A 13,952-nucleotide genomic window follows, 5' to 3' on the forward strand; every position below is an offset into this window, starting at 1 on the left:
CCAATTACATAGTCGCCGGCTGCTCCCCTGAGGTTACGTGGACAAACCGTTTGGGATTGCGGAAGGGGTTTCCACAAAATAGGTGTTGTCCAAGAATTCCTTACAGTTACGGAAATAAAGAGAAAGTGACATAAAGTCTGAACGGCCGAGAAAATGAGCTCGTGTTTTTGACTGAATGTAAATTTCTTGACCAAAAGCAGACATTACTTTTCTTCAGATCTAAATTAAAGCCATTCCGACGGCAAAGATGGCTCCAACTACTCTTCCCCTCTGCGGCGGTGTTGCCTTCAGTAGTCTAAGCCCGTGGTATTAGGCTGGCGGCTTCCTCTTGGACCTTTTCAAAAGCCCACTCCCTCATCAGACACAATATTGTCCCGGCATGACTCTGCCTCCGTCGTCACACGATGACGCAAAGCCCTTCGCATTCGTGCCGTGGTGCGTCTGGACAATGACTTCGCAGGTCCCGCTCGCACCATGCTGGTTCTTGGGGGGGGGGGGGTTGCGTCCAGACGAGGCCGCCGGCCCGCGCTCCCTTTCCCCGAGTTCCACCCAGACGCTGCGTGCGCCGTCATCCCGCTGAAATGTAAACCCCGGCTTCAGCTGTGTTTGTTATGGTTGCACCAGCCCTCGGTGAACACACAACGCTGTCACAACGCTGCTATAACAGCGGGGCAAAATTTCAACAACAATCTATTTGGTCAGCTGCAATTACATCACTAGCGCGCCGAACACATGCTGGAATGATAATTAGGATTATTTCATGGACACTCTTAGCAAGGGTCCTGGATGCTGCGCCTGTTTCCTCACACACCTCGACATTTAATACAGAGGCTTAAGTCAAGTGCTTTTAAGTGTGTTTTCACAGCATCTGAACTTGACCCCACTGGACTGTGTTCACCAGAGCAGCAGCGTTACAGATGCTCTCTCCAACAGCAGGGCCTGCTTTGCCCCGTTGTCTCCTCTAATCATCCGGCTGCAACATAAACAACAGTTTAGACTGAACACTTGTGTTGCCCTTGAGATCACTGGCCTGCTGCACTAATGGCTATTTACTTTTCAGAGAAAATGAGTAACTAAGGAGCTCTATTTTTATCCTGACGTGACCCCAGTGTCACCCTGACGAGCTGAGGGGGGAAACACATCCTTCACTTTAATCAAGCCGCCAGTCCACGCACGTCGGCACAACAACCTTTGCGTGAATTACTTTCTTCCCCTACTCTTTCCAGCTCGTATGACCCAAAGCCATTATAACATAACAGACTCCAGAGTAAAAATATGAATCTGTAATCTGCGCACAACTCGCTGGGGGTCTGTGCAGCGCGCCACCAGTCGGTCGGTAATTTATCGTGGGACCTAAGTGTTTCCATTTGCAGTAAGAGCCACTAAAAACAGGCTCACTGAGGGTTTCTGGGGGGCCCACTTGTAAAAGTACTGATGTGGTGCGAGCTGGCTCACGGCCCGACAACCTGCTCTGGGAGCTGTGTAGATGGGCTTTTAATGAAAACATAATCCAGTCATCATAAAAAAGGCACTCCTCACTCAATGTATTACTCCCAATGACCTTATGCAGAAATGAGTTGTTGGTTGCTGTTACGTTCATTCCAATATTTAAAGAATAAAGATTAGATCAGAAATTTAATTAAATCTAGACCAAAGAGCTGGAGACAAACAAAAACAAGCATTTGTGTGTCTGGGTTGACCTTTGACCCGACCCAACGCAGTCAGAGTGATATGAAGTTAATGAATAGAAGCTCACCATCAGCAAACTACTGCTGCCCTCTACTGAACACAACGAGCACCAGTTACCAATTAACAAGAAGATGAGTGACTGACCAAATACCCTCATGCTTTTTGGGTCTTTCTTCCTACGTAGTGACAGATTTAATATCACGTCACAGAGAGAGACAGTGGAAGCACTTTAGCCAGGTTCAAGTGATTATAATGGGGAGCTGGACCTGGAAAAAATGCCACTGTCTAATCCCACATCCACGTTTGCTTTGGCTGCGTAGCTGCTGCCTCCGTTGCACAGAAATGAGAAAAAGTTTGGGAAACAAAAGCCAGAAAGCCAAAGTGTGGAAAACATAACAATAAGTGCGAGAGTGCATGATATCATCATGCAGCTCAGCATCTGGGAAAGTACCACGTAACAGCCGCAGAGAGCCCATTTATGGCTTGATAAAACTGCAGAAAGCTCTGAATCCAGACGACGCATGCGATAACGCAATGAGGGAAGTGAGACGCCACAGATTTACAGGTGGGAGTCTGTGGAGTGAAGCCTATCCATCACCACGACACAAGAGAATGTCCAGACGCGGGGGGACGACCATGATGCCGAGTGTCATATCGCGTTCCTTGGATACTACACATACACCCCCTCGTTGGACTCCAGCGCCTTCCTTCTAGGAACGTTTTTTCCCAGTTCTAACATTAACCAACAGGCCCTATTTCCTGAAACCAGAAACTCCCTCAGCAAAAGGAAACACAGCAACACCTGCGCTAGTAAGAGGCCGGCCAGGACGCGAGTCAAGAATCAGGCCATTCCACTCAGACAGCCTAATAGTGGAGTGGAATCAAACCTCTCTTTTACCTTAGTAATATTTTCTAGCTCTGCTCCACATCATCATCACAATTTGGAGCTAAATTATGAGCATAACTGATTGTGAACACTAAGCATTATATTAAATGACATAAACCAATGCACAAATGAGTCTGAATTTTACGCATGCACTGTATTACACACACTGGAAACCATATCCCTGAGAATTGTGATGATGATGACTCCAGTCTATTTGTACTGCAATCACACGGCTCCGTATTTTGTGCCCTCGCAGCCCACAATCCCGGGCCGCGTCGCTCCCTCAGAGTTGGCTGATGGGCCGTCGACGGAGACACGCTCCTCGGGCGAGAGCGCCTGCCGCAGAAACGGCGCGTAAACAGACTTGGAAGTCAAGGCCAGCAGAATCCCCAGCGTCTCCAGCCCATCCGTTAGCGAGGCAAAGCCCAATCTCATGTATCTGTGGTCAGACGAGACCGCCGCCACTTCCTCGTATTGCAAGGCTGCTTCAAAACCACGCCAGTCCTTAAACTCCGAGGGCTGGAATGCACATAACCATGTGGTGTGCTTCTGGAGGTTGGGAATTCCAAAATCTCTTTGTTTATCACTGAAATCAACGGAAATAAACGCCAGCGAGCGAGAACAGCTCCGCCGTAGTGGAGCTGGAGGAGCTTTTCTATAATGTCATAAACAGATTTCAGAGTCACGTCTCTCGCGGCGGCCTGTGTTTAGCAGAAGGGATAAGTTCACGCTAACGGGGACCGGCCGCTGAGTGAGGCCGTCGCTCTTCTTTCACATCCCGTCATGTCAGGCGTCTTCCTGATCCCTAATTGAGTGCTCAGCCACTTGCCAAGCTAAACCTGCTCCACTGTTGACATGAAGGAGCCCCCCCCCCCACACACACACACACACGGCGCCGGTGCCAACAGGATGTTATAGTAGCAGAAGGTACAACGTGAGCGACTTCCACACAACAGCTGAGCCAGTAATTAACATCTGCTTCCAACTTGCACATTTTGATATTCACCGTTTCGGTTCGTCACAGGGGAACCGACTACGGCGGGCGTCGCCTGTTGACGCTTTGTTAAGGAAGAAAGCCTGGTTTGAATTCAGGAAACTTATTTCGTTGGCCCTGGGTTCTTCCAAACAACTAAAACTAATTTACTTTCCAGTTAATTAATGATGTCGTTTCGTTGGCTTAATGGTCATTTCATGCCAAGTTATTATATTCATGTGTTCTGAGGATTGAAGTCAATTGCTTGTTTCCAAGGAACTCATCTCAAACTCGTGTTAAATTGTAATAGAAGCCTTATTATGTTGTTTTAGGATAAAGAAATATCCATATACACGTTATATACAGATGCATCTTGTGAACAGTGTGTGAGATTGGTGACGATTCACCTTCCAAGACAAGGTTGGAAACAATAAACTACTGCTACTGTACCAACAGCCATATCGTTACGACTACTGATGCTGTTTACACTTATCCTTTGGTTTAGCGGATAAATATGCTCTTTTCAAATATAAACTTTGACAACATTAAGCATTTAACTGACACAATCCTTCTTGTATTACTTCACCTATTAATTTATTTTTCTCTTTTGTAGGAAAAGCTCATCTTCTTGTTATTATGCACCACCACTTTTCTTTAAACCAAGGTACAGACACTGCACTTATTCCCATCACAATAAAATTACAGCATTACTATGCATGTCAACTCTTTACAGATAAACAGATTCTGAGCATCAACCATATGGATCAGGGCCTGTACACTGGATATACAGTAGAAGACAGCTGCAGGGTTTCAAATCAGAGCAAGAGAGTTTAGTTTAAACATTGAGGCCTCGCCTATATACTGATAATGATGAGGCATGCAACATTAAGACCCAGACATGCCACAAGCAAATTAATATTAAAGAATGCGGGTATTACTGTAATGACATTGGTGAACTCTTATTGTCAGTCCCTTATTGCAAACAAGCTTCAGTCATGCTTTTCTTTCAGTCCTTGTGGAAACAACATGCGGTCTGTTTGTTTTTGGTTTAAAGACAAGAAACAGTGTATAACAACTGTTTACGTTATCCCTTTTCAAGTGAGTCATTTTGAATAAGACAACAAATTAAAAGAACAGCTTAAATAAAAAAAACAGTTGCACAAAAGGTATCAGTGATGTCATCTACAATAGACAGGTGGAAATGTGGTGTTTGCAGATTTTAATTGTTAACACTGATGTGGAAATTTAAGATATGTTGGTCATTATAGCTAGTTCAGCAAACATCTGGACTTCTGTGAAAAATGTTCAAACCCATGTAATAATAAATATGATGTAAGTTGTGATTAAGCAGGCTACTTCTGATGTATCCTTAACTGTACAAATCCAAAGAGCAGAGAGAGGAACCTTACAGAGCCTTTCTCCAGAGGGACACGGGGAGTGTGTTCATCTGCTCGGACGTCTGAGCTACAGCAGTTTTTTCATACGGCAGGTGTGCTTCCCTATGTGCATGGTGGCTCGGTCCGTGGAGCTGGTCAGGACATCCAGCACCTCATCCTGGCGCTCCAGCTCCGTCTCTGCTTCCAGGGCAAGAGTCTTCAGCTGCATCAGCATCTGCGCACACGCACACAACTAAGTCAGTGCTTGTATCCGAGCCCCGATTGAGTGAGGACAATAAATGAATGCAGGGACCATGTGGGCCACATGTGAAGAGGTGCACAGACGGGATCAGTATAAGGTGTGGTAGGTTAACAGAGCAAGAAGGTTAGACAGCGTAACATCAATCATGACTCAGCAACAGCTTGTGGCAGGTAGGAGCATTTATATATTGCGCATTATCAAACTTGAGAAAATATTCAGAAAGAAGCTTTGGCTTGTGTCCCGCAATAATTGATATTATACAATACTGTTTGTTTTCTATTTTCAGCAGGTTTATGGAATAGTGTGACTACATCTGCATGGTCCAGCAACTGTGTATGTTATGGTTGATGGAACAACTTAAATATGCTGCAATGTGCCAAGCAAAACCTAATAAACAGTCACTCCGAACCCCACCACCAAGGTTTCTAAACTAATATTATGTTATGCTACATATGCTCTCACACACACTGACATTATGTCATTTTTCACTGGCTGTTACATGCAGACATTGCAAATGGGCAGAGAAACAACTCCAGACAGCAGTTTGAAAAACAGATAGTGTGTCAATACACACGAGGAGCAACTGTGTTCCCTCACTGAGGTCTGCGACTTTACTATTTCAACCAGCAGAACACGACCGAATCACAGCTTGCAGCTCACATTCACAGGGGTTTTGGTGCGTCATAGAAAAACAGAGAAAGCTAATATTTGTAGGTGCTGCTTATAGAATGGCCGGAGGTCTTTAGTCATGTAGAAACCCCTGAAATTAAACATTTAGGCTGCAGCTAATAGAAAAATATATGAGCTCAAATTCCCAGTGTCTTGCACATTAGTGGGGTAATTCCAGGGCTGTGTTATAAGGCAAACAGTGGAGGACACACAGTAAATACTATCAAACTTTGAAGCCTTAACAAGTCGGAGCTTTCAACTTCTAACAATAATTACTGTATAAAAGTGTTTTGAAAAAGGGTTCTATTTGCTAAAGCACTTAGGGCGGGACATTAAACCGAGTGACCCTCTGTACATGTTACCCCACTGTAGTCTAATCTCGACATGAATTACATTAAGAGTAGGGTGTGGAGAGAAACGTAGCATTAAGTCTGCATCGGCAGCTTTTGAGGTCTGAACCATTATCGGCTGCAGACAATAAGCCATTTATAAACACAATAGTTAAGTTGTATGACTGTTCTAATGCTGCTACTGTGATGATATGATTTGTTTAAAAATGATTACAGAAAAGCGAAACAACCGTAAATCACTGTATATTGACATTAGGTCCAATAAGTAACTGCATATTAGACATTAAGTCTTAACAAAGCCTCATTTTAGATATGATTTATGCAGTGCATTGTAAAAACAAAGGAGTATGTCTTTTAAGTAGGCAAATTATATATTCAAAACTGGCTACAATTTATTTTATATGTCAATTAAAATTAATTAACTCTCTCATTGTCAACCTCAACTCTAAAATGTTAGTTGCATTGATAAGTAAACACAGTGTGTTTGTGTGATGTTTTCATCAAAGCAGAAAATCAATGCACATTGTATTTTCTATGATATTATCTGAGTTGTTCTTACATCTGGGTGTTTCACTCACATCCTTCTCAACAACACTAAACTAATGAAGCTAATGAAGTAATTTCTAACCCAGTTGCTCTGCTAGTCAGTGATGTGGCTCTAAGCACAGTATATGACACCAAAAGTAGCCTGACCAAACATTTCCACCACCAAACTGTAATACTGCGTTGCATGCTCACAACAAATTGTCGAAATCATAGGTCTGAATTTGCGTCACCGTGTATTTTCTGCCTCCGTATCTACAGCGGTTGTCAGTGCAGAGAGGTTCTGAATGGAAAGACGCTGTAGAGTCTGACCATATGACTGACCGTGTTTCTCTTCCTCTCTTAAAACTAGATTGACTTTGGTTTGTGGTCTCACCAAATAACTTTTTAAACATACAGGATGAAAAATAAAAATCGTTATGATGAATGGTGGTTTGGAATGAATACATGTTACTATAACAGCAGCCAGGGCTGTCTGTTGCCTGTGCACGCAGACGTGACATTTGCATTACCTGCCGTGATGTGTACAAATATGAAAAGTAAAAATCTGACAATCGTGCAAGTCCTGAATTTGCACAGGCAGTGAAAGACCTCACCTGTTTGAGTTCCTGGGCCTCAGCCTGACTGACAGATGGCTGAAGGACATGTACCTGCAACTGGGACAGCTCTCCTGCTGGGACCTCCAGTGGGAGCTCCTGGCACTTCTGCAGCAAACCTGACTCCATGGGTGGAGATGGTGAAAAAGTGCAGAGTGCATATGTTGTTTATGAGAAAGCCAGACAAGTAAACTTAGAGCAGAGCAACTGAGGCAATCAGGGTGAAGTGACTCATCAAAATACACCTATAATCATGTCCAAAGGTCATGTGAAGGAAATGTTTTTACACGTAGCTGCACTTTTAAAAATAAACTGAGGTGAAAACATGGAGCTTTACTGCCACTTAGTGGTCAAATTCATTCACAGGTGTTGAAACTTACCTTCATTCCAGCTTTTTCCTTCCATGTCACATGGAGAAGAGACTGGAGTTGCCTTGAAAGCGCTGAATTCACTGGTGAACTCCACCTTCTTTTTATACTGCATCTCTAACACTGACATGGCTTCTGGCATTTTGGCAGACAGGAACCGGTAGCATATGTCTGGCTTCCCTATGAACCGCTGTCTAACACTTATCTCATAAGGATTGTGCACCCGGATTTCATCTACTTCATTGCGCTCAAAGCGGTGAAGCAGCTGGCAGTTTGTGTCCCGCACCTCCAGTGAAGACACCAGCACCAAAAAGCATCCGGGTTTCAAGTCCGAGTCGCTCCCTCTGGACACCACCGCTGGGATGCTTGCGATGACCTTATTTCTAGCAGATCCTTTACCAGCTGAGGCGGCGGCAGCCGCTGCAGCTCTTGCAGCGTCCTCAGCCTTGGCTTCCTGGTGAGTCTTCCAGGGGAGTTTACCAAAAGGCCACCAGGCGGGAGATTCAAGTTCTGACAAAAGTCTGCAATAGAAGGTGATTATAAGTATCATCAACAGTCCATATGACATCATGACAAGTTCAAAATAAATAATAATACATTTAAATCAGTTGACAAACAGAGAATTACTTATCAGCCACGCCCAGGTCAGAGTCAATCTTCTCTAGTCCCTGCATCATGTCATCGAACTGCTCTCCTTGGTGGCTGAGGACCCTGCCTGTGTCCTCCAGCCTCCTCTGGGCCCCTGCCACCAGGCCGATCAGCTCTCTGCCTTTAGAGGGTTGAGACTCTGCCCCGCGGGCCTCTGAGTCGGGGGACAGAAGCCGCTCTCTCCAGAAATGTTCCAGTACATTGTAAACCACCACCCTGTTGGGCTTCAGGGAGCCGAACCAGTGTTTGACGTTGCCTTCTTCGAGCACCGTCAGGGTGCTGAAGATGAAGCTGGAGGACTCCATCTTCATCTCCACGATGCGGGAGAGGTGGAAGCTGGTAAGAGTCTCCTTGGTCTGAGTGGAGACAAAGCGAACCGTGGTCCTGGTGAGGGACAGGGTGCCATTTTCCCAGCGCTTCTCACTGTTGATGTAATAGGAACCGGGCCAGCTGTGGATAGGGACGTCCCGGCTCATTTTGGAGAAGGATATGCCGATTCACCTGGAAGAAGTACAAGCTGCAATATTATACGTGTACACGAACATTCATTAATGCGCATTGCTGCATAAGCAATAACATTATATATTTATAGTCACGGTGAACATACTTCCTTTACAGTGTAAAAACATTTGGCTCAGCGGCATTACGGCACCACCAGCGATCTCGATGGCGGTGTTTATTACGGAAGTGACGTCACCAAAGAGCACGGCAGTATTTACTGTCCGACTGGAAAACGCTACCCACAAAAATGTTGCGACGAGGTTTTTGGAAGAATAATTACTATTGGCAAAATGTTTTCCGAATTGAATAGGATATCGCTCTGTATTAGTGTTAGAAGCATTAAAATGTAATGTTTATAGATAGTCTACAGGAGACGAAGAGTATAGGCCTCATATGTGATCTGATAAGTGAAGGAGCCGTATTTTTTCGGCATGGAGACATGCGGCGATTTGAGTCAAAAAAGAACAAAAGGTGTTAGTATTCTGTTAGGTTTCCTGTCGACGCGGTCAGGTGTGCGCCTTGACAGCTAACTTTGAAGGATGCATGCTTTGTAATATTAAACGCCCTAAAGTGAGCTCGTTTGCTCTGACAGCTCGCTTAAGCTAGGTGGCTAACTGGCTAGCCGAAGTGTTGTTTACCACCATGGACAGAGAGGCGTACCGTAACTGCTGCAGCCTGGTCAAGATCCCCAGGCAGACGTACGAGCAATTCTGGTCGTCACATTTTGTAGATTACATAGACAAGGAGCTGAGCTATTCCAGGTTTTTCAGGAAATACTTGCTCCCCAATCATCCCTGCATGTTTTCAAGAAGGTTTACAGAGGACTGGAATTGTAGGAAACGGTGGGTGACTGAGGAGGGGAAGCCTAATTTCCAGAATCTGCTGCAGGACTTTGGTATAAGAGCCTATTACTAATGCAATGCAATGTTTCATGCAAGCGCTGCAGATGTTAACGGATGCATTCTCTGTAACAGCTGAAACACCTGTTCCTGTAGCAAACTGCAATGCAAAGGAGTACAATTCAAACCCTAAACAAGTGATGCCTTTTAAAGAATTCATACACTACTGGAGGGAATTCATTCAGAATGGCCATTCATCGCCTAAAGGATGCCTCTATCTTAAAGACTGGCATATGTCAAGGTGCTGGAATGCTGCTGATTGACATAAAATGCATTTTATGCAGGAGAATGTACACAATATTTAACTATTCATGATGATATGTATATTATTATTTTGCAGAGACTTTCCAGAACATAATGTTTACGCCACACCAGTCTTCTTTTCATCTGATTGGCTCAACGAATACTGGGACACTCTTGAAGTAGATGACTACCGGTTCATCTACATGGGACCTAAAGGCTCATGGTAGGAGAGATTAATCATAGTAATGCCTTAGCAGAGTTTCTCCTTTGTACAGATCTTACAATCAGATTTGCTCTCTCACCCACAAGGACGCCGTTCCATGCTGATGTGTTCCGCTCATACAGTTGGTCAGCAAACGTCTGCGGGAGGAAAAAATGGCTTCTCTATCCCCCAGGCCAGGAGGAGTTTTTACGAGATACTCATGGCAACCTTCCTTATGACGTAACGTCTTCTGAACTTCGAGACAGAGGCCTTTTTCCACACTCAGAGGAAGCTTGTCAACCGCTTGAGATTATTCAAGAGGCAGGAGAAATTATATTTGTGCCCAGTGGCTGGCACCATCAAGTTTATAATCTGGTAAGAACTGTGGAGGCAGTGGTGTGAGCAGGAGGGTTAGAGCTAAAATATATATTAAGCCTTGACTTGTATGTATGTAAAAAAAAAAGTGTACGTTTATGCTTGTCCACAGATTGACCTTTTTATTTTTTTCACAGGAGGACACAATCTCCATTAATCACAACTGGTTGAATGGCTGCAACATTGACATCATGTGGCAATTCCTTCAGAATGAACTGTCCTCTGTTCAAAAAGAGATAGACGAGTGGAGAAACACAATGGATTCATGGCATCAGCACTGTCAGGTACTCTGCAGATAAGACTGCGTTGTTTTCATCCTACTGTCCTGTGCAAATACATGAAGAACAATGTAACACCCCTATTGCGTTTGCTTCTTTCAGGTCATTATGAAGGCTTGCTCTGGTATTGACTATGGGGAATTTGCCTCTTTTCTGAAAATCATTGCAGACAACCGAATGGCGTTCCTAAATGCATGTTCCTCTGGAGACTCCTCTGATTACCCCCAGCATCTCTCAGAGACCCTCACCACACTTGGACCTTACCATGCTGCATTTGATCTACAGAGAGTGGCTAACATAATTGAATGTCTCCTCTGTAATGAAGACTTTAAGCGGCTTGACCATTCAACGCTGACTTTGCAGCCCGAATCGATGTTACAACAAATCCAAGACACCATACAATCCACCAGAGGGCAGCATCTCCTTTATCAAGAATAAATTCTTAAAGGCCATGGCTTGCGGAGAGGAGTGCCAAATTGTTAGATGCAAAAAAGTTCTTGATGAGGTGTCGCTTCTGGTTTGAGTTGACTTACAGTTTCAAATATTGCTTGTGAATGTCTGAAATTTGTTTTGCACTTAGGCTAATATGGCTGAATAAAAAAAATGATTGAGTTTCCATTTGCATATTTATTCAAAATCACATTTGGTATAATTAGCTGTAGTGCTGAACAACATCTGTAACAAAACTACTGGATTGGTGCCACGCTAGTGCTAGGCAGTGTGACAGAGTAACATACTGTACTTCAGGGTTCTACCAAGGACAAGTGTGTCAGATGTGATATGTGTCACATGTTAGGGGGATGCAATGTATTCTTCTCTTCAGTTGATACTTGCATCTTTAGGCCACCAGTCTGGCACAGATGTCTCAAGTGTCACAGTGCGATCATCAGCAGATCTGAGCGTTAACACCTCTTTGGCGTGTTCCATGCGGATTAGGCTCAGACCCAGTTCTCCTGCCCCGGCTCGGTGCTTCCCAGCTGGCTTGCCCGACTGCGTCTGCAGCGAGGCTCCTTCCTTGAGGTCCTGGACTGAAGATGACAAGCGTACTGGCATCAAGCGCTTTCGAACCACCCCAGTGTGATGTGTCCTGGCTGTGAGCTCCTGGCCAATGTAACAGCCCTTGCTAAAGCTGATCCCCTGCATGTAGACGAGATTAGACTCCAGTGGTAGTGCCACGCCAGGAGGAAGGTCCTTCACTCCCTCTGGAAGTCCTAGACAACAATGACAGCAAACAAAACAACACATTTCACAAAGTCTGAAGAGCACATATTCATATGTATTAATACTTCTCACAAATAAAACAACCAACTAAAACAAACAATTTATAATGTTCTTACCTATTTCATAACGATGTCTATGATATTCCTCTGTGTCACCTTTCTGACACGATGCAACAATATCCACGGGGTCAACCTGTGCGTCTGACACCAATCTCCAGCCCATTTCCTGAATTCGAGGATCCGCTTCCCAAACCAAAGCCTTTTCAGGAGACGAAAGCTCAGGCGTATTGGATTTCTCTTGACCTATGCTTTTACACGTGGGGAGCACTGCCCACACAGAGAGCTCTGGGCAGGGGTTAATGGTGACCTTTCTGCGGACCTTGTACACCTTCAGATGTTTTAACATCGAGTCCTTAATTGTTGTGTCACACTCCAGGAAAATGCTGTTCCCAGAGTCATCTTCCTTTATACTGAAAGAACAGTGGGTTAAATCATAAACGTGAACATAGTTTTCAAGAATTATATTGCAGGAGAACAATTACCAATAAGCAAGTTTTCAGGAGAAAGAAAGAAAACACAGTATATGAAAAGTATACACACTAAGCCCAATCTCTCCACAACCCAGCAGCATCTGCATTACAAAGATAAGCAGCCACACCCGCATGTTTACAGCAAACACGTACTGAAACACTGCATCACCTGTACAACAGGATGTCATACAACGTCCTTCCCTGGACATTCAGCATGTGCGCGTACACGGCTCCGACACCGGGCTCCCTCAGCAGCCCCACGTCGTTGGTTATGATCCCCTGGAGGAACGCGCTCGTGTCCTGCCCCTGGATCCGCACCAGCGTCCTGTGGGGCAGACGGTAGCACACGCACGGCCGCGGGGCATCCCTGCCGTTGGCCGCGGCGTCGCCGTACGTCCTCACACCGGGGAGCCGCGTCACGCACCACCACGGAGCGGCCGCTCCACTCGTGTAAACGCCGAAGCAGCGGCTGGACGCGAACGCCCCTCTCGCCAAACCCCAAAGCCCCATGCTGAACATGCAGAGCTGCGTGTTGAGTAAGAGAAGCTAGCGCCTCAGCTCAGCACAGCAACTGACAGCTGCTTCTGCGGCTCCATTTTGAAAACCCACAATGCACTGCGCGATAATATTGGAGCACGTGCTGCAGAGCTGAGTTTGTTGTCTTCTAGCTGTCAGGTGTGTGTTCCAACTTTACTCACTGACTAGATCCCTGTAAACGTGCCATGACGTCACTCCCACGCCTGTATTTGTTTTTATCTTTTAATGATGTCATGCTGTTGTATGAACTACGTCGTGCATCTGACATAACCAGCTAAAAATGATCACAACAGTCAATGAGAAGTAAATAACACTGCATAAGAATCCGCTTTACACGAGCACTGTTTCCTGTTGTTTCTAGTGTTTTTGCTTTGAGATGTTGCTGGAAACATCTGGAAATAATTAATGTAAATGCGACTCCACACATGGTCCTAATTTTCCAAACATTAGATTTGTAGAATGGGTGTTTGTTTCAACCCTCACGCTAATAAGAGCATGTTTTACTTTTTAGTATGCTTTTCTCTTTTTATTGCTGCATTTGGTTTTGGTGAAATGTTACAGTTACTCTTCCCCTAAGGTGATCAATAAAATCTTACTTATCAATATATTCCCCTTTTTCGAATAATAAATTATGTGCTAGTTTAGTTTAAAATAGAGTTTTGGTAAAACCTGCTATTTACTGTAAATGTTACTTTCAAAATACCACAAGGTTCACACACATGACAGGGGTTTAGGATATAAACAACTGTAATTTTTATGCTTTGACTCTGTCCTTTTCTATAGTAATTTTATCCTGTAGCAGTAGAC

At 44.6% G+C, this 13,952-nt stretch overlaps 3 protein-coding genes across 11 annotated transcripts in view; 1 reads left to right on the plus strand and 2 right to left on the minus strand.

Moving 5' to 3' along the window:
• Nucleotides 1-9,661, minus strand: part of snap47 (synaptosome associated protein 47) — a 27,644-nt gene extending 17,983 nt beyond the window's left edge. For 4 of the 9 annotated variants that reach the window (XR_008693025.1, XR_008693026.1, XR_008693027.1 and 1 more), the window contains exons 1-5: nucleotides 8,968-9,095; nucleotides 8,340-8,861; nucleotides 7,725-8,233; nucleotides 7,345-7,463; nucleotides 4,958-5,159 (exon numbers count right to left, since the gene is read on the minus strand). Coding sequence is in view for 5 of the 9 variants with exons in the window: in XM_029131066.3 (XP_028986899.1) it covers nucleotides 5,013-5,159; nucleotides 7,345-7,463; nucleotides 7,725-8,233; nucleotides 8,340-8,836 (1,272 nt within the window). In the remaining 4 variants the exon portion in view is untranslated. Of the gene's footprint in view, nucleotides 1-4,117; nucleotides 5,160-7,344; nucleotides 7,468-7,724; nucleotides 8,234-8,339; nucleotides 8,862-8,967; nucleotides 9,096-9,521 lie in introns of those variants that run through there. The other 5 variants (XM_029131066.3, XM_055503667.1, XM_029131065.3 and 2 more) reach the window with 5 other exon arrangements.
• On the plus strand, nucleotides 9,414-11,474 carry jmjd4 (jumonji domain containing 4). The gene is made up of 6 exons (XM_029131063.3): nucleotides 9,414-9,756; nucleotides 9,836-10,001; nucleotides 10,101-10,226; nucleotides 10,313-10,580; nucleotides 10,718-10,864; nucleotides 10,961-11,474. Exons 1-6 carry the CDS (start codon nucleotides 9,504-9,506, stop codon nucleotides 11,294-11,296), a joined length of 1,296 nt encoding a protein of 431 aa, XP_028986896.1. The 5' UTR covers nucleotides 9,414-9,503; the 3' UTR covers nucleotides 11,297-11,474.
• On the minus strand, nucleotides 11,466-13,230 carry iba57 (iron-sulfur cluster assembly factor IBA57). Its single transcript, XM_029131070.3, has 3 exons — nucleotides 12,778-13,230; nucleotides 12,196-12,548; nucleotides 11,466-12,069 (listed from the first exon to the last, which is right to left on the minus strand). Exons 1-3 carry the CDS (start codon nucleotides 13,125-13,127, stop codon nucleotides 11,678-11,680), a joined length of 1,095 nt encoding a protein of 364 aa, XP_028986903.1. The 5' UTR covers nucleotides 13,128-13,230; the 3' UTR covers nucleotides 11,466-11,677.
• Nucleotides 13,231-13,952: the final 722 nt, after the last annotated feature.

Source organism: Betta splendens, chromosome 17 (genome assembly GCF_900634795.4).
Source record: "Betta splendens chromosome 17, fBetSpl5.4, whole genome shotgun sequence".
Classification (NCBI taxonomy): Eukaryota; Metazoa; Chordata; class Actinopteri; order Anabantiformes; family Osphronemidae; genus Betta; species Betta splendens.